This window comes from Convolutriloba macropyga, chromosome 1 (genome assembly GCF_964194025.1).
Source record: "Convolutriloba macropyga chromosome 1, txConMacr16.3, whole genome shotgun sequence".
In the NCBI taxonomy this organism is placed as follows: Eukaryota; Metazoa; Xenacoelomorpha; order Acoela; family Convolutidae; genus Convolutriloba; species Convolutriloba macropyga.
In genome coordinates, this window is record NC_134468.1 from 56,655,507 (window position 1) to 56,679,347 (window position 23,841).

Sequence of the window (23,841 nt, forward strand, 5' to 3'; positions counted from 1 at the left end):
GTTACTTCAAAACGACGTTATCAATTTGGAGACGTTGTTATGTCCAAAGGTTGAAAACCTAAAATTATATCACGACACCAATTTGTGATCTACATGCGGTAAGTTGTCCCAAACGACAACGAAGCAGACACTGTGCTACTAAGAAGGCTAAATTGTTTTTCCAGTGGCTGACGAATGAGTCCCCGTTTGGAAAAATCAACTCCATCTCTACTTCAAGTGAATTTGTCTCAAAATTTGACAGTTTACAGTTACATAACGGCTGAAGACCAGCTAACCGTTACATTTGTTAAAGAAGAGAAAGTTGATACTCGTGGTCAAACTGTGCTGAGGAAGCAACAAGTTACCTGTACTGACACAGAAATAGAAACACTGAAAAAGTACCTTTCCCTCTTGGAGTTTTTCAAATTATACCATGTCTATTCAAGAGAAAGCGCGAAGACTGAAACTAACCCCTTTACCTATGCCCAAGCATGCAGTACCAGTTCAGATATCTCCAACAGATGAAAGTCTTCCGGTTGAAATCAAGGAGAGCATCAGAGACAGCAACGTAGAGTCAGTTGTGTTCAGAGATAAAACTGACAATGTGAATGCAAACTATACTATTGCTTAACAAAAAACTGATAAAAACTCGCAATTTTTTTGTTATGAAATTTTTTTTGTCAATTAATTTTGCATGAGCCTGAGCTTCAATTGATTGTTTAATTTGAACAGCTGTTTCAAATGAACCAACTCGAGGACAACATTGACGCTGGAGGAGCTATAACTGAATTAGTTTTTGACAAAAATCACCAAGAAAGGCGATCTTGGCGGTTTTGTAACCGGAGTTCCAAGATCTGAGGTCGTTTATTTTACGCAAATTTTCATAATAGTTTTTCTTATAGGGGTTTCTTTAGTCAAATTGGTGTTTTTTAAACTCGATTGTGAAGAGTCAACGTTCTGGTTTTCACTCCTCTCTTGCACAGTTGGATACGCTCTACCTAACCCGAAACTATGATTAAAAAAATATGAACTACCGATAGACTTTTTATGGCTGTTTGTGGCCCCTCATGTTGTGAAAAAACTGAATTGATTTTCAAAATGTTACTTCAAAACACCTTCTCACCCAAGTTTGAATCAATATTTTAGTTCTACCAGCATGACCAACCGAAGTTTCAGTTCATTGAGAGAAAAATAAACATTCAATTTATAGAGTTTTCCAGTTTTGAGCAAATATCAGAACTAGATGATTGTCTTTTGATATTTGATGATTCATGTGAAGAAATTTTTAATGATAAAGAGTTTTCAAAATTAGCGACAAATGGACGTCATAAAAAATCAGTGATATACGTAAAGCACAACTTGTTTCAACAGTGCAAATGGTCCAGAACGATTGATCTTAATACAACACATATTGTTTTATTTAAGTCGCCTCGTGATGTTCAACAAATTGGTCGACAACTCAACAACACACAATTTTTGAGAGAAAGTTACGATTTAGCAACAAAGCAAGCTTTTGGTCATTTATTAATTGATCTAGACCCAAAAACTTCAGACAAATTACGTTACTTCTCTAATATTGTGCCTCCAGGCCCCTCAATTTTTTACTTACCTTCAGCAGAAGCTGTTATTGCAAATCTAACCGATGAAAGAGAAAGAAGTATGTATGCTTCAGCAAATGCTACAAGTATCGGATATCAAGTTAAAAAAGTTAATCAAGTCAGCTACTAAAAAGTTTATTTATTTTCTTTGCGAATGCTTCCTGAACGTAGTTAATGGTAACGTGTCCATTAAGAAAAACTTAATAGAAACCGAAGAAAGTTCATTCAGAAAAATTTTATCTAAACAGACAAGTTTGAAGGCAAAAAAGAAAATTTTTGTAAGAGAAATAGGACTAGTAAAAACGGTTAGCTTTGCTTGTTATCTGTACTTGAAAAAGCCATAATGCATGCAGAAGAATTCGTTCTGATTCCGAAGCGAATGTTCATGTCAAAACAATCATTAAAAAGCGAAATTCTTGACAACCCAGCCTATAGAAACAAAGCAGCTCAGTTAACACTCATGCAAAGAAATATGCCAAGTTACGACGGCAGCGTGGAAAGAGCAGATGGAGTAGCTCAAACAGAGCCAGTGTTAACTGAGCGGGAAAAAGAAGTAGAAGAGCCCGAAAAAATGGACTCGATGAGTGATGACAGCGAAATTGATCCAGTTGTCACAAAAAAATCGGAAAGTGCCCCCGCAACTGAACCAATAATGGCACTAGTGAAACTGAAAGAAAAACACAAAATCCATCGTGCAGAAATCTTGCTTGATCTTATCCTCCAATCAGAAGCAGTAACAATTGGTGAGGAAAGCAAGTTACTGTACATCAATCAAGAACCAACAAGAGTACAAGTCTCCAAATTTTTGAATGATCTACAACAACCTAAAAAAATTGACCAATCAGAATACTCCCAAATTTTAGCTGTTCTCCCGATTGAGCCTGAACTTGTTGCAAACACTTCCGCCAAGCAAATCGTACAAGCCTATGAAAGTGAACAAGAAATCTTCGCAACCAAACAAAGTCCACAATCAGCAAGTGGTAATCCAAAACGAGCCACAACAGGAAAAAATGACAAAATCGAAAGGACAAACAAAAAAGAGAGCAAACCGAAAAAAATGGGATCCCTTCTTCTGAGAGAAAAACCTTGGAGCACCTTTATTCAAAAGGCCCTGCATCTTTTGGTAGCCCAAAGCGACTTCATACACAAAGCAAAATGTCAATGGCTAAAGTGAGGTCATATTTAGAAACAAAACCGTCCTTCACAAAATACCGCTCAATTCGTTTAAAGTTTCCAAGACTAAGAGTCATTGTAACATTAATGAAATTTGGTCTCTGGATTTAGCTCATGTTGATAAACTTGCAAAGTACAATCGAGATGTCAAATACCTTTGGGTAGCAGTTGACTGTCTGTCACGATATCTAAGAGTGGAACCAATGAAAACAAAATATGCGACAGTGGCAGTCCAAGCATTCAAAAAAAATGATCAAGTACAAACAACCATTAAAGGTATGGGTTGACGATGGTAAAGAGTTTCTTGGAGCTTTCGAAAGCTTGTGTGTGAAAAGAGGGATTCAAATATATAGCACCTTTAGTGAAAAAAGTCTGCTTTTGCAGAGAGAAACATTCGCTCGCTAAAAAATATCATCTACAGATACCTTGAAGAAAAGTGGACCTACTCTTATATTGATAAATTGGATCAGTTTGTGAACGCAATTAATTCACGTGTTAACCGGGTCATTAAACTTGCCCTCAATAAAGTTACAAAGAAAGATGTACGAAGACTGGTCTCCCTAAGTGCTCAAACAAGTATCCTTCAAAAATCCAAGTTTTATATCGGAGACTTTGTTAGAATTGTCAAAAAAGACAAAGCGTTCAGAAAAGGATACAAACAATCCTTTACTGACCAGGTATTTGAGATAACAGATATTCCGACGTTGTCACCGCCAACCTACTCTATTATTGACGCAAACAAAGAAAAAATAGAGGGTAAATTCTATCAGCCAGAATTACAACTGGTTCGTGAACACAGCAAATAAAATGGCGCGCAATCAATTTGAAGATGAGTTCACAGTACATGTTATATCGTCTGCATCGATGCAAATATTCAAATCAAATACTCTAGCGTCAATTCGAAACTTTTTTAATGATGAAATTCAACTTTCTGGCGATTGGAGGGTAGCGTTAAGTGAAATTATTTTTCCAACAAAATTTGAAAACGTTGTGGAGGGGGAATTTATTGCTTTCAGCTTGAAAGAATATGAAGCTACGAAAAAGGCTGCAGAATGTTATCTCACGACCGTACAATGAATCAAAATTAGGGTTTATTCCAGGGACATTTGACAACGTAAATCAACTTCTAGCGTTAGTTAAGCGTACAGCCGGACTGCCTCACTTTTCCTTCAGAGAAATAAGAAATTCTGGAAAATACAAAATTTTGTTGGGAAAACATGAAGGGATTACGTTTTTAAGCAAGGAAATTCCAAGTATCCTTGGTTTTGATGGAGTTCCTGATGGCAATGGTATTCATATTGGCTATAAAATGAACACGACTGCAGATAAGTTAATGAAATGTGGCGAAACGAAAGCTTATTATGGAGAGCTACCAGCGGATCTGTTGGCTGGTAAACATTTGATATTTTTATATGCAAGCATTATTGAATATCAGTACGTGGGTGATGCCAAAGCACCTCTTTTACGAGTCATTGATTCAAAACAGCGTCTAAAAAACGGTAGTGTGTGCGAAGTTGAGCCAACACATCGATTAGTTTTTCCGAACTTGGATTACAAAAAGCTATTGACAAACACAATTCAGTCAATTTCTATTGAACGGAGAACAGAAACGGGTGACTTGGTTCCCTTCTCGGGAACAGAAAAAGTTCTCTTGACGTTACAATTCAAAATGTTTTCAAGTTGAATTGGATTACTCAAATCAAGCAACTTCTCTGCCGCATTTTTCTGGACACTATCGATAAAGAGGTAGTGGCTTTGGAGCTTTGGCTGCGGGCATTGGTCGTGTTGCTCTGCCCTTAGCAAGTCGATTCATTCTACCAACTGCCAAACGTATTGGAAAGGAACTGTTCAAACAGAGTGTTCCAGAGCTACTGGACGTAGTAAGCAGTAAAAAATCTCCAAAGCAAGCGCTCAAAAACACAATTTCTAAAACAGTAAAAAAACAGACTGGTGGATCACGGAAAAGAACATTACGACAACATAGACTAAGACGTCGGTCAAAGAGTTCATCCAAAAGGTCAACAGCAGTAACCAAATCGAAAAACATCATTTCCACTGGGAGGCCCGTAAAAAGAAGTCGGTCAGATTTTTTCGCCAAAGTTAACGATGATCGCTAATTTGTTGCCAGCAGAAGCAACTCACAGTTCTCTGGATTTATTTAAAAAATCAGCTCTCTTAGTAACGTTTGATGGAAGTGTCTGCCAAAAATTGGGACCTGTCTACAGTCCAAATGGACCTATGTTAGAGTTTGAAGTCTCTGGTGATCGGAATAATTTTATAGATTTACAAAAGATTTTTCTCGAAATCAAATGTAAAATTGTTCAGTCGTCTGGAGCTAATTTGAAACACGATGCACGAGCTCCCACTGACAAGCGAAAACTGATGCTCCATACTTTTGCAACAATGTGTTACATTCATTGTTTTTTGATTGTACGGTATCTGCTAATGGACTGAAAATATCAAATGCCAACGGAAACTATGCGCACAAAAGTTTTATCAAGACCGAATTTTCTCACAACAAGGACGCAAAAAACACATGCTTAGCATGTCAAGGCTACTCATTCGAAGAAATCCCGGCTAAGTTATCGACAACAGAAATTGACAGCAGGAAAGAATTAGTTAAAAAATCATTCGAATGCGCTTTTTATGGAAAAGTTGCCGTTGACTTCTTCACTTGTGATCCACATCTGCTTAGCGGTGTTACGCTTCGCATTGCTTTCAGTCGCTCTATTGATGATTTTGTCGTCATGTCCGATGACCCTGCAAAACATTACAAGGTAGAAATTTTAGAGGCCAATTTGTATGTCCGCAAGATGACGCTAAATGATGACGTTATGTCAGCCATTGAAAAACTTTGTTAAGTAGTCCCGCATCTTATCCCTACTTCGAAACGATAACAAAAACGTTTTTGGCTTCGGCTGGTCTTCATAGTTGGAAGCAAGAGGATGTTTTCTCGCGGGAACCAATTCGCAGACTTGCAATTTGTTTAAACACTAACGAAGCTTTCTTAGGCAATAACAGACTCAACCCATTTCATTATTGGAATTTTGGTATTGAACAAATATATATTTATCGCAACGGACTGCCTGTAGCGGATATTCCAATATCAACAGATGACGATAAACGTCTTTATTGTAACACAATATCCGACTTGGCTTATATTGACAACGGTCATGGAATTAAATTGAGCGAGTATCCCAGCCATTTCCTTATGGTTTTTGACTTAACCAGCACGCAACAAGCTTCCCATGATTTTATTCACCCGAGCTGAGAAACAGTTCATTAACCGTTGAGCTGAAGTTCTCAGCGGCTCTTCCAAACAACATTGAAATTTTTATAATTGGCGAAAAAACCAGTACAATTTACGTTGACAGTGCACGACGGGTGGCGAAAAACCATATACTGACAAACTAATGAACGAAGACGAAGTAAATGATTCAATTCAGCGCTGAAGCACAAATTTTTGGGTGTCTTTGCAGCAAACAATTTCCCTAAAATTTTGCAACCAAATTCATGTATAATAAATAGTCAATGCATCAACGTCAAATAATGCTGGAACTTATTGGCTCCTATTATGCGTCAAAAACAAGAAGTTGATTTTTGCCGATCCCCTGGGGCAACCAGTATTGTTCTATAAGGATGTATATCGAAGACTGGTTTCTACCCAAGGAGACGTTCAGCTATGTCAATTCTAGAAAACCAGCCCATTCAAAGTCGAGACTCAAAACTATGTGGACTATTTTGTATTTATATTGCTCATCTTATTTTCAGTTTTCGGCCCATTGTTAAATGCACTGATAATGATTTGATACGGTTTGCTCTTCATATGATGATGATCTAACACTACTAATGTTTGAAAGAAATTCAATTTTCAAAATTTAAATTTTTCTTACACAAAACGAATGAACAACAAATCAGTATCAATGTTCTAATTTCCATACCCACGCACAAAAATATCCATAATCTGACAAAAAGCACCAGAATGGGGACCAGTTAAAATTGATTCAAATCTACGTAAAGTTTCACTACTGAAATTGTCAGTTTGTGTTTGTTTGCCCGGCGAAATCATGTTGTGCAATGACTTCTGCACCACCGTTGTACTCACTGACTTGACAATATTTTCATTATTTTTGTTGGAGTTTGCAGCAGTTTTGGTCTGGAGCAGTTGCTGTTGTGATGATGTAACAATTGTTGGTAAGCGCTTCCGCACTGTTGCTGCAGACTCAGGTTTTTCTTCGTTTTTAATGTTGAAATCAACCGCTAATTTCAATTTAAAAAAGACATCGCCTTTTGTCTCCAAATCGGTTGCTGATGAAAACAAGTATCGAAAAGTTGTGAAAAGACAAGATACGGGGAAAGCTTTGCTTCGTTTAAAAATGTCATCGTAAGTTGTTGCTGTTTCTGATGTGTCTATCAGAACATGAAAATGGTTAGTAGATTTTGTTGTTGTTGTCAACTGACAAAATGCTGAATCAAAATGAGAATACACTGCAAAAGTTTTTACGCTCGACAAATTAATTTTTTCATTAGTGACTAAAAATTTGAACTGCTTCTGAAACTGTTTGAATTAACTAGGTGAACGCTCAAACATTGTTTCAACCATGACTTTTACGTTGAGCTTATTTTCGATTTTTTAGCGGGAGAAGGTCCGCCAGTCTTCAATTTTCATTTCGCTTCTTGTGAACTGATTGGAAAAGTTTCCCTAATTTTTGGTGCTTTTTTAATAAGGTTGTCAAATTCTTCGGTAGTCAGTGAGAGACGTTGAAATTCGTAATCGTCGTCAACTTTCTTGAATAGTTTCAGAAACACATGTTCCAGTCTTCTCATACCTTTTGAGGGTTGCCCTGATTAGACGTTTTTCCTTCGATGAAATATCACAATAACTATTACCAAACTCAGAATCTCTTGTGGCAGAAAACGTTATATTTCAATCAAGTCTCTGGTTATTATACTGATAACAGGAGGTTTTTGTAAAATTCAACATAAAATGAAACGACCACCTCTAATTTCAATTTAAAAAAGACATCGCCTTTTGTCTCCAAATCGGTTGCTGATGAAAACAAGTATCGAAAAGTTGTGAAAAGACAAGATACGGGGAAAGCTTTGCTTCGTTTAAAAATGTCATCGTAAGTTGTTGCTGTTTCTGATGTGTCTATCAGAACATGAAAATGGTTAGTAGATTTTGTTGTTGTTGTCAACTGACAAAATGCTGAATCAAAATGAGAACACACTGCAAAAGTTTTTACGCTTGACAAATTAATTTTTTCATTAGTGACTAAAAATTTGAACTGCTTCTGAAACTGTTTGAATTAACTAGGTGAACGCTCAAACATTGTTTCAACCATGACTTTTACGTTGAGCTTATTTTCGATTTTTTAGCGGGAGAAGGTCCGCCAGTCTTCAATTTTCATTTCGCTTCTTGTGAACTGATTGGAAAAGTTTCCCTAATTTTTGGTGCTTTTTTAATAAGGTTGTCAAATTCTTCGGTAGTCAGTGAGAGACGTTGAAATTCGTAATCGTCGTCAACTTTCTTGAATAGTTTCAGAAACACATGTTCCAGTCTTCTCATACCTTTTGAGGGTTGCCCTGATTAGACGTTTTTCCTTCGATGAAATATCACAATAACTATTACCAAACTCAGAATCTCTTGTGGCAGAAAACGTTATATTTCAATCAAGTCTCTGGTTATTATACTGATAACAGGAGGTTTTTGTAAAATTCAACATAAAATGAAACGACCACCTCGGAGAAACACTCACACTAAAGTGGCGCGGCAAGCTTGGATTAAACAAGTGTCGTATTTGTTTTTAATTGCAAAAAGGTTTACATGTGTGAAAATACAGACTCAAGTACGCCAGCGGCTTACTTGAGTCTGTTAATTCTTTTCAACACGTGCGTGGACCATGGAATTTTTTTACAAAGAAAGTTCAAAGATCAAATTGATAAGAAGACACAAAACACGTATCAGAAAATTTGTGGTCATAAGAAAACGTGTAGAAAAACTACTATTCTATAAAGCCCTTGTTTGTTTTGCACGTAAAGTAAACATATTTGGTTCATGAAACTTTATTATAATTGAGGTCAGAGATCAAATTGATAAGAGGCTATAAAGTATACATTTACGTACTAGGAAAAGTTGGCAATAAAAGGAAAATTCAAAACATCTGTAGAAAATACTATGCATAAAACAGCATAAACCTAAACATGGGACATCTAAATATATATGTCGTTAAACATTGGTGGTCTGGTGCATTGATAACAGCTAACTTCAATAAGTTTGTCTTCCTGTGGGTTATATGCAAGGGATCAAAATCGTAGATAATTGATTGAAAATAAATGTGACCTAAGGGAGTGCCTGAACCATAGAATCAAATTAGTTAAAACACTTCAGACCATTTTCTTCACAAGTTAAAGTTGCTCTCTCTCTCTCAATCTTTCTTTATCTGATTTCTGTTGCTTGCTTAAACAGTTCTTCAAATTTCAAAGTCTCAGAATGTCTTTTTACTTGCTCTCTATTTCTGACGAGTCCTGGCAAAGAACTTTAGTAAATCAGACCATTTACGAAAATTATGTTGTTTTTATTCAACAGTACAAAGACTTTTCTCTGAAAAATTGGATTACATCAGACCGCTTCATTATACCAAATTCCATTATCGATTTTGTTGCTACTTTGCCGGGAAAAAACTTACCTACCCATGGAAGTATTATAAATTCTGGTGGTCTAGTGCCACCACAAAAACTGCAGTCGTGTGAGCCTCAAGACATTGCAACATTGCCCGATGAGACAAAGCAACTTCTCTTCAAGTACGATTGCGATTGTGTGCCTTTATTTGAAAACCAACTTGGAGCTCAAGATGCTCGTGACAATTTAGCCAGTCTTTGGGGCATTCAATTGTCGCCCACATCACCAGCAAGTTCTTCAGGACAAAGCTTACCAACAACTCCGCTCAGTGACCGCTAGCGCTACAACAACGCCTCATAGCACAAGCCCGTCATTTTTTGAAGCACTCAGTAGAGATCAAGTTCCTTGGATATTTGGAATTGGACAGACAAGCCAGGAAACACCCTATACTACAATGCTTTCAGGGGCAAACTTTGAATCTCCAAAAACACCAGTTCTAGAGAGCGATGGAGAAGACAAGACAAGACTATCACACCAAACAATTTGGAGACGCCTAAAGTATCCAGAGCACCTAAAGAAAGAAAGTCGGACTCTTCTCTCGGTGCTTTTTGAAGGCTAAACTTTTCATCAGCATCACTTTCTCTGCTTAAATTTAGAGCTTTCCATAATTTATTTCTTTTGTGTGTTTGTATGTAAGCGTTTATTCGATGTTTATACATGAAAATTTTGCAAAGATTTCAATTTTTTTCAACTTATCTCTAATAAGCACTATTGTAAAACTAAATAAAAAAGAAAAAGTTCACAAAAAACAAAATTTTTTGGAATGAAAAACCAACAATTGGTCATAAGATTCTTTGAATTTTTTTTGGATGCCAACAATACTTGTCTTGATGTAAAAAGTAACAATGCTACTCACTCGTTTTGAAAAAAAACGGACAGAAAAGGCACTAAAAATTATTTAAAAGAGCCAAAAAAAAAGTAAAATTCAGGCTGAAACTTTGAAGATGTACTAATTAAACATCAAATGACAAGGTTAAACTATTGAAAACACGGTAAAAGAAGGATTTGGTATCATCAACTAATTGCCAACTGGCTTTTCCGATGCTAAAAAAGAAGATGTTTCAGAAAAAATTTTTGAGAAAAACATTAAAAAACGCAATTTTTTGCTGTTTTTTTAAAATATTAACAGTGACCTTTGACCCCAAAAAAGTGGGCTCCAAAAAATCGTTGGGATGAAAAAGAGTGTTTCATTGGCATCCGCAGACAATGAGCTAAAAAAAACTCTCATCACACTCGTCAAATTGAGACAAATAATTAACGATTTAGTTAGCCCTTAATTAAGAGCTAATTAGTGCTTAATTAGCCAAATTAATAAGTAACTAAAAAAATTGAATTTTTGCAGATTTGTAATGCCCTCGCTATGCTTGACAAGTTTGCTCATAAGCATCGAGGTCGAAAAACTGCTCCTTCACTGATCTCGAAAACATCTGGCCATTCATGTCCCATTAACATCTGGCATTTATTAGAACACCAACTACCTGATGACCTGAAGGAGTTAGGACCCTGTTTTTTGCAGTTTTGCACTCCCCGGCGACATCATGTGAAGTTCTATTCTGAGACCTGTCATCGAAAAATGCGTTTAAAGAAAAAACATGTGTAACTGTCATGTAATTGTCATGTTTTGACAATTTACGACTTGATTGACAGACAAAACTAACTTTTTGATGCTGGAGCATGCCGGATGATGCTGGAGCAGTTTTTTCAACGGGGTCCTACGTTTGATGACGCCACAAGCATTTTTCATTCCACAACTTTTGCGTAGCGTTGCCATAACATCCACTTTCAGACAGTAGTTAAACAACACCCTCATGTGGGATTTTATTCAAAAAGAACATGTTTAATTGCAAACCAATTACACTTTTTGCATTTAAAAAGTCGTAGCATTCTGTCTATCGGTTGCCCGCTTACCTATTCTCATGGTATCTAGAGAAATAAATTGAAAAAAAATTGGCGCGCAAAGTATTCCATGATCTACGTTTCGGTGAAACCCGAGAAACCATTATCTGTTCTTTCGTCTCTCAAATTGAATTGTTATTACTCAAGCTAAAGCTTTTGTTGCTACCCAAATTACAAAACTCAAAAATGGTGTACCTTTGCCGTTATTGCGATTCTTCACTCATTATGTTCATTATGCGAATTTACTGCGCGAAAAATCTCGAATCTCGAGCAACACATGAGGACAGAGAACTCGCGATTCACCAACTGTTGCCGCAGTTGTCTTCTTGGGTTTAATGACTCTCACATTTATGCTCAGCATATGAACTCTGTGCACTCTCTACCCGTATTTGGCGAGGAGTTTGAACCAAGAGATACGCCGACGGAAAGTGCATTCAACGGTCTCTTGCGAACGTTTGAGACAACTGACGCAGATGAAGCACGTGGTCTTGAAACCTTCATGCGTTCGTAAAAACCCAGAATCGACAGCCTCATAAATGAGCAGTTATGCCACGGACCACAGAAGGTTCAGTTGTGTGCGAAACTACAGCTGATAAAGTACCATAATGACCATTCTGATAATGCGGAAGATGAGCGCATCGAAATATACGCCAACTCACTTACGACTCTAGTCTACGCAAACGGTCTCACGATTGCAGTCTACTGGGGAATGGTGGAAAAAATGATGAGCGTTTTAACGACATTTGCGTCAATGGGTAGTGGATGGGTACTGGAAAAAGTACTGAAAGTTGATGTGAAATTCGCACGTTTCAGACGAATTCGCGGCTCGTCCTATATTGCTTTGCCAACTAAAATTGCCAATTGTCGCGGTCTGCTCCGCATTAGAAATCACGAAGACCAGCAGTGCTTCAGATATTGCTATGTAGCAGCATATCATTTGCATCATGGAATAAGTCTGGACAAAGTTGATCAGAACTACCAAACTGCCAAAACATCCCCAACCAGTTACAATCAACCGGGAATTCATCAACCATTAGGTGAATTCGACATGCCTATGGGTATTGAGGATATTCCTGAATTCGAAAAACTGTATGATGTTCAAGTTAATGTGTTTGGCTACGAAAAAGGGCAACTTTTTCCTCTCAAAATTTTGTCATACGAATCTGAATTTGAAATGGATTTACTTTTGTTTTATGATGACGATCATCACCACTATGTACTGATTACTCACCTTGTAAAAGTTGTTTGCTACGTGCGAAGTATTGACTTTCGTTTTTGTTATCGGATATGTAGAAATTGCTTTTGGATATGTCGAGACCGCCTCGAAAGTTACAATGTGCACATGACTAACTGTGGCAACAACGCTCCCGCAGTTATTCATATGCCTTCAAGCGATCAAAATTCATACAAATTTACAAACCTCTCTGCAACTTGGTTCGTACCTTTAGTAATATACTTTGATTTTGAGTCCTGCCTTAGACCCGTGTCAGGATGCAGAGGACCTAGTAGCAGAGCATTTACACAAGTAAAGGAGATTCATCAACCGTGTGGGTTTGCGTTAACATTAATTGATCACCTCTCTAGCAAACCAATTTTTTACCAGGTTGACAGTTCTGAGGACTGTATGGCTAATTTTGTGAAAGTGCTACACAAGATTGCAAGAGATATCCACAAGCAAAAGAGAAAATATCCGTTTTTCAAAGGCGACAGCCGAAGTTTGGACAAATCTCAAGCTACACATTGCTGGATTTGTGAGAAACCATTTTCGAAATTCGAAGATCAAGAAAACTCGATTGGCTTAGACCATTGTCACTATAGTGGCAAATTTCTCGGGTGGGCGCATGAAAAGTGCAACCGAGCAAGGAGAAACATCAATTTCATTCCTGTCGTAGGTCATAATATACAAAATTGTGACCTACACCACATTTGCCTAGCTCTGAACAACTGTGAACCAACAACGACCATCAGCGTCATACCAGCCACGGACGAAAAATACATATCTATGACCTTTGGGGTGCTCATTGACACATTTGTTAACGAAAAAGGGACAACGGTGAAGGTGTATGAATATGTACGGTTCATTGACTCCTTCAAAATGATGAATAGCTCACTTGAAAAACTCGTAGAAATACTCCCGGAGAATCAATTTAAATTAATGAAGTCAATGTTTCCGACGGTCTCGGGTGAAAATAGTCAGCTGCTAAAAAAGAAGGGCTACTATCACCATTCGTATATGAGTAGTCTTGCCAAGTTCTCTGACACACAACTACCACCACTAGAAAACTGGGGAAACACCTTAGACGGTGGCAATGTGAATATTACAAAAAGTAATTTAGCTCATGCAAGCAGGATGTGGGAAATTCTTGGCTGTGGAACACTTCAAGATTACCACGACGCTTACTGAAAATTAGACTGTGCACTTCTGGCCTGCGTCTGTGAATTTCACAGAGAATTGAGTTTTACGACCTATAAGTTGGACTGCATGCACTTTTTTACTTTACCCAATATGGCCAACCCAATATGGCCAAAAAGGTTTCATTGAGAATCTGCAAAGCAAATGTCGAGTTATTGACAGAGCGAGAACATCTAGATATGATCGAGACTGCAATCCGCGTTGGTGTCACATCTGTGTACGAAAACCGGCGCTTCATTGCTAATAACCAATACATTCCAAACTACAATAGCAAAGAAGATCATCAATTCGGTTTCTGTGTTGATGCGAGCAATTTATACGGAGGAGTGATGCAAATGAAAAACTCCCCCCTCTCAGAGTTCGCATTCAACACAGAAGTTACAATTCAAGAGGTCCTAGACACACCCGACAACGCCAGCGTGGGATATTTTGTGGAGGTCGATCTTTCATACCCACCAGGATTGCACGACGATCACCGGGATTTCCCCCTGGCCCCTACCAAGTACATTGTTGAGGAGGAGTGGTTGGGAGAATACCAACTTATCTCAAAAGAGCAACACAACCTGCCCACATCACAGGTGAAGAAATTATTACAAACGTTTTTTGATAAGGAGAGATCTGTGGTTCACTACAATTTGCTAAAACTGTATATTGAACTTGGACTTGTAATCAGAAAAGTGCATAGAGTGCTGCAGTTCCGCTAAGAAAGCTGGCTATCACCATATATTACGTTAAAAAGTGAAAAACGACAAGTCGCAGCTAATAAGTTTGAGGAGAAATTTTACACGTTAATGAACAACGCTGTATACGGCAAGAACTGTGAATCTAAGCGACGCCGCAGTAAAATTACAATCGCGCGTAATGCTGAACAAGTGCTGAACGTAGTGTCTAAGTTCGAGTTTGACCACTACGTGATATTCGGTGAAAACATGGCTGCTTTGACGACACGCCCAAAATCTATCTTTTGGAACGCTGCGACTATTGTGGGAGCCACTATCTTAGAATTGGCGAAATATCACATGTATTATTTCCACTATCGGGTCATGCGTCCAAACTTCAACTGTCGCCTATTATATAGTGATACGGACAGTCTCTTATATTCTGTTCAAAGTCCAGACTTCTACAAGCAATTATCAGAAAAGCCGCAGTCAGTTCTGAGCCATTTCGATTTTTCAAACTATCCGTCTGATCATTTCTTGTTTAATGCCAGTAACAAGAAAGTAGTCCTTAAATATAAGGATGAATTCGCCGGCGACTACATTACCGAATTCATCTGCTTAAAGCCAAAGCTATATTCCATTCTGTCAACAAGTAAGTTTATTCTCTTTGAAATCAATAATATTAGTCTTACTGTAAATATATATAGTTGGTTAGTAAACATCTGGAACTTGTTAGTTTGTATTATTATATAGGGGGATAGTAATTAGAATAGCGCCTATTTTTTCTCATTTTCTTTTTATCTTTTCAGGTTGTAGAAAACTCTCAGCAAAAGGAGTGACGAAGACTGCGCAACAACATCTACGGCACGCAGACTTTGTGATTACGCTGCTCTCAGGCAACTGTGTACGTGCAGAGAACACCCGGATTGTTTCTGACCACCACTCGTTGCGCACAGTAACTACAAACAAAATCTGCTTGTCAGCGTTTGATAATAAACGCTACATACTACCCGATGGCGTAAAAGCCCTCCCTTTTGTGCACTATGAACTGGGCGATTATGCTATAGATAAAAATAATTGGAGCGACATCGATGTGGAGTGGGATTATGATAATTCTGGCGATTTTAGTGACTTACAGCTTAGTTCAAGTCCTGAGTGGGATAACAGTTTCGTTGTGCCACAATCGTCTCCAGAAACCAACACCCAAAGCTCCAACACATGGCAGCCATCCGACCCTGGTTTTCTAGCTGCTGAGTTGATAAACGATTCGTATATTGAGAGCAATGATATAGTCGATTTTGATGCAAGTTCGGATGAAAACTCAAGTCCCGATAACCCGTTTATTAATTTTGAAGCAGAGGAAGCCAGAGAAAGTGAACCAGAAGAACCAGTGTTTAAAACTGCAAGGCGTTATTGGACTGTGTAATTAAATTTAATACCGCAGAAAAGCGCACGCAAAACTGTACAAGTCTTGATTTTGCATGGAGTTAGGTATTTTGTTTTAATTTAAATTGATTGAGTGGTTTGAAAGCGCTAAGACTACTGGGAAAGCGGCGAGAAAGAAAGATTGGAATAAAGCGGTAAGGAAAGGTTTTACATGTACAAACTATTCAATCCCTCCTAACCTAATTCCCACTCATGATCACTCCCTATATTCCCATGTTTAGTGTCGCATGAATACCCCCCCCCCCGCTCTTAACGCTCTTATTATTTACTACTCACATCTTAGAGGTAAGTTTTTCAGAAAAAGTTTCAGAAAGAATTTTGGTTGTTCTGGAAAGCGACTCAAAGTTCATTCAAAAATACACAATCATAGATACACAGCGGTGCCGGGAAAGATATTTTGACAACTAAAACGTTTCTACAGGTTCTCTGTTGCCGAAAAAATGAAGTTTGTTAAACGGCGTCGCAACTGTTACCAAACTAGGGGATAGACAAGTCAGCCTTTTATTTCCGTGTAGGAAGTGGAGAAAGAGGTGAAGTTGCAAGTGAGCATGAGAATAGAAGCAGAAGAGGCCACTCGATTGATGGAGAAGGATATTCATGAAAAGCAAGACACTCTAGTCTCCCTCAGACAGCAACTGCACGATATCAAGGCAGTCAATCTACAGCTATACAACACTGCAGAGGTATTCTTCAAACTCGATCATACTTTTACATGAGTTTCCAAAGTTGCGCTACTATACCAAACTTTGAAATCTTATAAAACATGCAGTGTCTTCAGAACACCTTCAAAAATTAGTTCGCCGCCTTCGAGGACGTATCAAATTATCCCTGTTCGAATTTTATAATTTTCTTAAAACATTTTCCCGATTCATGGCGAATAGAGCCTTGCATAAAGCACGGAACTTAGTATGGCGAACTATAAGAAATTTTTTTAATTTTCGGAACCTTTCTATGGGAAAAAAGTGTGATCCAATAATCTTTTTTCATTTTCTTAGGATCGGCTGAGTGAATTGGAACACAAGAATACTGTCGTAAGAGAGCTGGAAGAGAAAAGTTTCCGTATGAACGACACTCTAAAAGATCTTCAGAATGAGTGAGTATCTCAAACTATCTCTGCTCACTCAATTTGGAATAACTTTTTTAAATCATTTTTTAGGCTGAAAATAATTGAAATGGACAAAAACGCTGCTGTGGAAACTGCGAGGAAGCTCGGCGCTCAATTATCAGACAAAGATAATGCAATGTACGTATTCCTTCTGCACAATTTCTTGTGACCTGAAAAGCTAGATATGGCAGGATCTGTATCAATTATTCCGCGCGTCAAGTTACATATATAAAATGTCTTCTGACCTTTTTAATCTGCAGTCGATTATAACCAAAAGCTGACATCTAGAACCTGGAAAATTGTTTAGTGCAGAAATGGGCTAACAACGTCTAGTGTTATGATGACATATGGTTTGCTTCTTTTCAGATCTTGCCTGGAGACTGATGTTAGCATCGAACGAGAGTGGAGGACTACGCTGCAGAAGGAAAAGGAGTCATTAGTGGCAGATGTAGAACTGCATAAGCTGCAGCTTAAAAAGATACCAGTCATTGAGAAGGCTAGTATTTAATAAGAACGAGATTTACAAATTAGCGGCATGAAAATAGTGTCGCACAAAACGTTGTGACATTCCCAGGGGCTGTAGGAAGAACGACTATTTTTAATAGCCGCCTCAGCAAGACAGGTCAATGGTTTGTTCATGATGAGTTACGCTTCATTGCAACTAATGTGTGGGCAAATCAGAAACAACTCTTCTCTAGGCAACTGATCTGTGGGCAAATCACTGCAAATCAGAATCAACAGTATATTAACATCATGAGTTGCAACCGAATCGTGTTGCAACTCATCTGTGGGCACCGCGCGACTTTCGAAAGAATTTCAGGGTCCTATGACATGATGTTAATATACTAATGTTTCTGATTTTTCGTTGTTTAATAGCCGCGTCAGCAATTCCAGGCGGCTATTATAGCGCTCCTATTTTTTTACAATTCAAAGAATTCAAATTGTATTGGGGCGCTGTGTTTTTTTCAAGATGTGTTCACAGATTTTTTAGTGACTTTGATCTTTCAAAACGGGTAAAGCCCAGCGGGCATAAGGTTTTATTAGAGGCCCAAAGTGGACGTTAATAGTCCTTCAAGTGCTTAGAGTGGTGCAGCTGCTGGGATGGCCTCAATTTTTGGTTTTTTTTATTAGTCTTTAGAGGGCTTTTTGCGAGACAAAATTACTTGTTATGACCATTTTATGAGCTATATGTTTTGGTACTACAAACACAAACACGCTAAATAATACTAATTTTTGCAATTTTTTTGAAAGTGTTAGTCATTTTTTGAGTTTTTCCAGCTTCAGAGGCGAGGGAATCTCCTTTAAGATTTGATAATAGGGCACTGTTTAGTTTCTCAGAACAATGGAGTGCTTTTCAAAATTTTATTGTCTCGAATTAAAGCATTTATGATAAAATCTGCAATTTTTTTTAAAGGTTTCATAATTTTTTGTCAATTTTTGATATTTGTCCATTCTCAAGTGTTAGGAAAACTATTCCACGGTCTGAAAAAAGTTACTGCATTTTTGTTGGTTTCCATGGATTTGTTTTCAGCAATTTAATCTTTCGAATTTAAAAATTTTCTGATTTAACTTGCAATTTTTAAATTTTTTCAAAACGTTTGTCTTTTATTCAGTTTTTCTTCTTGCCTAAGTAGCCAAATAACCTCATACAGGGTTTAATAGTATCTTTGTAAATAGTTTTTAAGGGGCAATTGAATGGTTTTCAACATTTTAATAGATCGAATTTTGGTTTTTTGGAATTTAAAGTTTTTAAAAGTTATTGCCTATCGATCTTTGAGCCAATGATTTTTTAAGTCTTTGAATTGGGTGACTGGATAGCCTCTAGAGACACAGAAATGATTCTGAAGATATTAATATCACGATTTTCAGCAAAATTAAAATTTGCAATTGAATTCATTTTCAAAAAAATTTTCGGTCATTTTTGAGTTGATCGATAAGGGCCAATGAATTTTTTTTTCAGGTCTTGCAGATCTAATACTGAACCGATTTGACAAAAAAAATTTGGTTTTAAACATATTTTTGAAATAGTTTTATTTAAAGAGATCAAATTTTGCCTTAGGGGTAAAACCTTAGGAGTTTTAGCAATGAGTATTTTTGTTTGGTTTGTTTGATTGTTTTAGTTTCTCAAGTTTAAGATGATTTTGTTTGTGTTTTGGCTGCCATTGTTCAATTGAGTTGCTGATCAGGTAGATTACTTCTAAGTGTTTCATTCAATTCTTTGAATTGTATTTCAGGACTTGTCCTGCTATGTTTTTTTAGATTCGCTTTACCTTTTGATCGCGTTTTTCGTTTTAAATAAGTCACGACTTTCACGCTTGACTTCTGATTTAATTTACTGTTTCAACTGAATGGTTTTTAAACCCATTCACTTAATGATTTGGGCCTTGATAGTGAAAACAGCCAAGGTCAATAGAGCAAAATTAAAAGAAACGGGATAAACCGATAAAGCCCGGTCATTAAGTCTTTGAGAACTAGGTTATTAAAGTTCATTAGTGTTTGCTAGCTGACATTGGTATTAAGCTTATTAGTTTTCAATTGGAAGGTTGAATAAAGAATAGTTTTGTAGTCCAACCTAAACTGCACACCGAATTAGAACACTTTTTGACACTGAAAAAAAATAGAAAAAAATTTGGTCAATTTATCTTTCTTCTTCTTCTGTTTCAATCCCGATGTGCATCGAGCACGTCAACGGAGGCTGTTTTCCGGCAATCTGCCGGCTATGTTTAAAGGTTGATTTTCAGTAAATCACTTGTATTCATTACAATTTTTTTCGTGACAATGAAATCGAAGAATTTTAACAAATATTTTTAAACTTGAGAAATACAAAACTTAACAGGAGCCAGCATTTGGAAACATTATGAGTAACCAAACTGCCTTGCTTTGTTGAAGACTTGTTAAATCAAAATTAAACAAGAAAACACTTTTCGTTGACTTTTCATGATACTTGTTCACCCTTGACTGTTTGATTTTACATAATTTAAAACACTCTCGTGCACATTTTAAAATGCCGAAAGTCTGCACTGCCGTAAGTTGCTACTTAGCCAGAAGTTGACTTCGGTTGACTTTGGACATTTTAAAACGTGTGCGTTTTGTGGATTAAGCATGATTACGTGACTCTGCAGAAGTCACTTTGAAATTCTGACTTAATATCTCGATCTGCTTCGTGGTTCTCGATAAATGCCAGAAGTTCTTAGTGACTTCAAGCAGAGTCAATTTCAGTTTCTATCTTTCGAAATTTGAAATTTTTTTATAAAAATTATTGCCCATCGATCTTTGAACCAATTAATTTTAAGTCTTGGGTTGCTGGATAGCCTCTAGAGACACAGAAATGATGCTTAAGATATTAATATCCGGATTTTCAGCAACATTTTATTAAAATTTGCAATTGATTTCATTAAAAAAAAATTTGGTCATTTTCGAGTTAATCGAGCTTCAAGGGCCAATGATTTTTTCCAGGCCTTGCAGATAGAAAACTGCACCAATTTCAGAATCAAAAATTGGTTTTGAACATATTTTGAAAATAGGTATATTTAAAGGGGTCAAATTTTGCCTTAGGGGTAAAAGCTCAAAGTTTTAGCAGTGATTATATTTTTGTTTAGTTTGATTGTTTTTTCTCAATTTTTTGAGATGATTTTGTTTGTGTTTTGGCTGGCATTGTTCAATTGATCTGCTGGTCAGACAGAGTTATTCTAAGTTTTTCGTTCAATTCTTTGAATTGTATTTCAGGACTTGTCCTTCTATGTTTTGTTTTCGTCTAGCAGATTTTTGATTCGTATTACCCTGACTTCTCGGAATTGACTCTGTGACTTCTACTGCTTTGCAGTTAAAATTTGTCATGTTGACAAATTTATGTTGGCAGTTTTTGAAATGACAGTCCGAATATAAACCAAAAAGTCTAGTGGTCTATTAAAAAGCTGGTGGTCGATCTGTCAATCTTTTTTCTTTAGTGGTTTCAATTCATTACACCGCAGAGATATACCCAAATCGTCAGCGGCAGAGATGCCCGATGCGTGTATCGTGTTCGTTTTTCTGTGTTAATACATTGAAAGTGGAACAATAATTCGGAAAATAGCTACTTTAGCAGAAAACGGCAAACTGCAAGAGAAATTAGCAACCCGTGTTCGCAAAAGTGTCTTAATCTTAGCCGCGAAATACAAGTACAAATTTTATACCTATTTTTCGCACGGCTTGTATCACGCATCCGCTCCATTTATCAATTTTTCGCACGCAATGTAGCTCGATTTCGCACAGGCCACAAGCGTCTATCGCTGCTATTTTCCGGCAATCTGCCGGCTATGTTTTGGTCTTGGGGTAATGTTCTCTAGCTATTTTTGTTGATTTCATATGTAGCTGTATACGTACTCTGGTTTTGTGAAAAGCTGAAGAAACAAGTCAAAAAAGCGCAAAGTTAACCAATATAGGGGAACTTAGTCTTAATACTTTAAAGGGTAATTTACGTTAACAAAATTCGAGTTTCGATGAGATCTTGCGAGAGTGACCTCTACTAAAGTTTTTTTACAACAAACTTTGCAAAACCTTTTTTATGTTTTATCACTATATAATCTTTACCGGGTCCCTTAATATGGTTATTCAATATAGTTATGCGATTTGGTCAAATCAGACTTTTTTGTTTGGGGGGGATAAATGTATCTAGTGGGGATTCGTATATGGGGATTCCCCTTGAAATTTTCGCTCCTAGATTATTGACAAATTTTTCAGAAGGGTAGTATTTTTGGTGCCTAATTCTTTGACTGTTTTAACCTTAACCTATTTTTCGGAAGATTATTTGAATGTGTTGCAACGCTTGTTTATGTTAATTAGATTTGCGGTAAAAGCTTTAATGACGTGAAATCTTTTTCCTTGAAAAAATTCAAGCTCTGAAGGAAACAAGTGCTCGCCATAAGATGAAATTTAGATTTCTTACTTAAATCACGTTGTAATTTTTTGATGAATTTGTTGAAATCATCATGAATTAAAAGTTGAAGGATCAAGGAGATATTTGCAGGTCAAGGGGTCAAATGGTGTTTACCGCAACAATCGATAAAGAAACAAAAAATTGAAAAGCACCTTTGTACGAGAGTATAGTTTCCTCTGCTTTAGCTGTTTAATCTTGTTGATTTTTTAGGAGCGAGACACCCTAAACGATCGTATCTCGAGTTTAGAGCAACAGGTGTCCGAGTACGAATTGTCTCTGTCCGATATGGGGATGAAGATAAGAGAGAAAGATGAGCTATTGGAGGAGATCAAAGAGCAAGAGGAAAGAAAAAAGTCTTGGGTTGATGAAAAAAGTGTGAAAAGTTGCATGCATTGCAGTGCAGATTTCACTAACCTCACCAGAAAGGTAACAAAAATGATACCTGCCTTAGAAAAATTCTCAGTTGAAAAAGCTTTCAGCTGAATTTACACCACTTTCGTCTCCGTCTTTAAGGGCACAGTCCCCGATAATCACTCATGGTTGAGTGCTGACCATAGAATCAAAATGTGGTTGGGCATGGTTAGTCGAAATTTTCTAGCGAAGTAAAAAAATATATCGTTCACACTCCAGTATGTAAAAAACTTTGACAAAATTAATTTGTATTTGAAGAAGTGAGAACTGTTCTAACTACCGACTTTTCGTCTGATAGTTTTTTTTCTAATTGACCATGTGAATTTTCGTTCTCAAAAAAAGGAAAAACAGGTAAAGCCCGGATGTCATTAGTCTCTAAATATTCGAAACTGTTGAGCCATAAATTCATGGTGTGAAGGGCGCTTTGACCCCCCCCCCCCCATTCGGCTCCCACCGTGCCACCTTCAATTATGAAGCAGTTATTGGTAAACAAGTATGAATTTTTATGAAAATTTTTTGCTCGAAGTTTTAATGTTTTGCCAATGTTATTCTGCTTGATCGAGTGTGCCCATCAACCTAGCTTCTGAGGAATCTAAACTTTTATTTTATGAAGGGCAATTATGAATTTAAGTAAGTTTGCACTCCCCAATTTTTTTTAATTGTGCATTAATTTTTCAAGCAATTTCCCCCAGATTTTCCTGGTATGTTTATTTATATAGTTTTTGCAAAGCAGGATGCAATATATTGAACTCAAATAAAGTAGAGGAATCCGTTAGTTCAAAACTTTCTATTCTAGTATGAATTGGAAAGCACATTTTAGTGGCAATTGTCTCAAAAAGCACATATAATTAAAAACCACAATAACATAGCAAGGCATTGTTGGTTTTTGGATTTTAAGTGTTTTGAATTGTGTTGAGCTCTTCTTTATAAATTTTCTCAGCTTGTGGATAGGTTGAGGCAAGGGAAACAAGGCAACCGGTTAAGTTGAAAAAATCATTTTATGCATTTTTTGCCTGCTTTGGTCTAACATATAATAAAAGAATGAAACCAGAAACCACATGAAACCACACAAATTTTTTGTGCAAATCTTTGAGCATTTTTGGTCTGACACTTTTTCTGATTGACCGATTTAGAGGAGCCTGATAATCTGGTAAAACCCTTCTATTTTAGGTTGATATGTTCTTTTTGAGCTTTACTACCCTATATGTGTACGTTTCACCAAAACAGCTGCGCAGACACGTGTTCAGTTTTGCTAGAGCATTTTTGATAGTTTTTAAACCTCAATTTTTTTTTGTTCAAGCTTAATTGTGCTCCGAAACAACCCTTGATGGTACCCTCTTATGTTTAAATTAATGCCTACTAAAGACAGCGCCTGCAAGTCCTTTGAGAAAGTTGTTTCTGATTCTGTGTGAAAACACAAAATAGTCAATAACCTAGCTATTGTCTGGTATCTAGGCTATGTTGCGTGTTGCATTGAAATATAATTTCAAAGAACACAATATAAATGTTATGGTATCCACCGCATGCATTGGAGACGGAAATCCATGCTAATTTTCGTGCACGA

The 23,841-nt window shown here is 37.0% G+C and overlaps 1 protein-coding gene across 1 annotated transcript in view; it reads left to right on the top strand.

The window, feature by feature from the left end:
* LOC142340622 (RUN and FYVE domain-containing protein 2-like) overlaps positions 1-23,841 on the top strand; it is a 208,602-nt gene that overhangs the window by 182,828 nt on the left and 1,933 nt on the right. Inside the window, exons 10-14 of the mRNA XM_075391318.1 lie at positions 16,362-16,529; positions 16,842-16,939; positions 17,003-17,089; positions 17,318-17,447; positions 22,077-22,292. Of these exons, the coding sequence (XP_075247433.1) occupies positions 16,362-16,529; positions 16,842-16,939; positions 17,003-17,089; positions 17,318-17,447; positions 22,077-22,292 (699 nt within the window). The remainder of the gene's footprint in view (positions 1-16,361; positions 16,530-16,841; positions 16,940-17,002; positions 17,090-17,317; positions 17,448-22,076; positions 22,293-23,841) is intronic.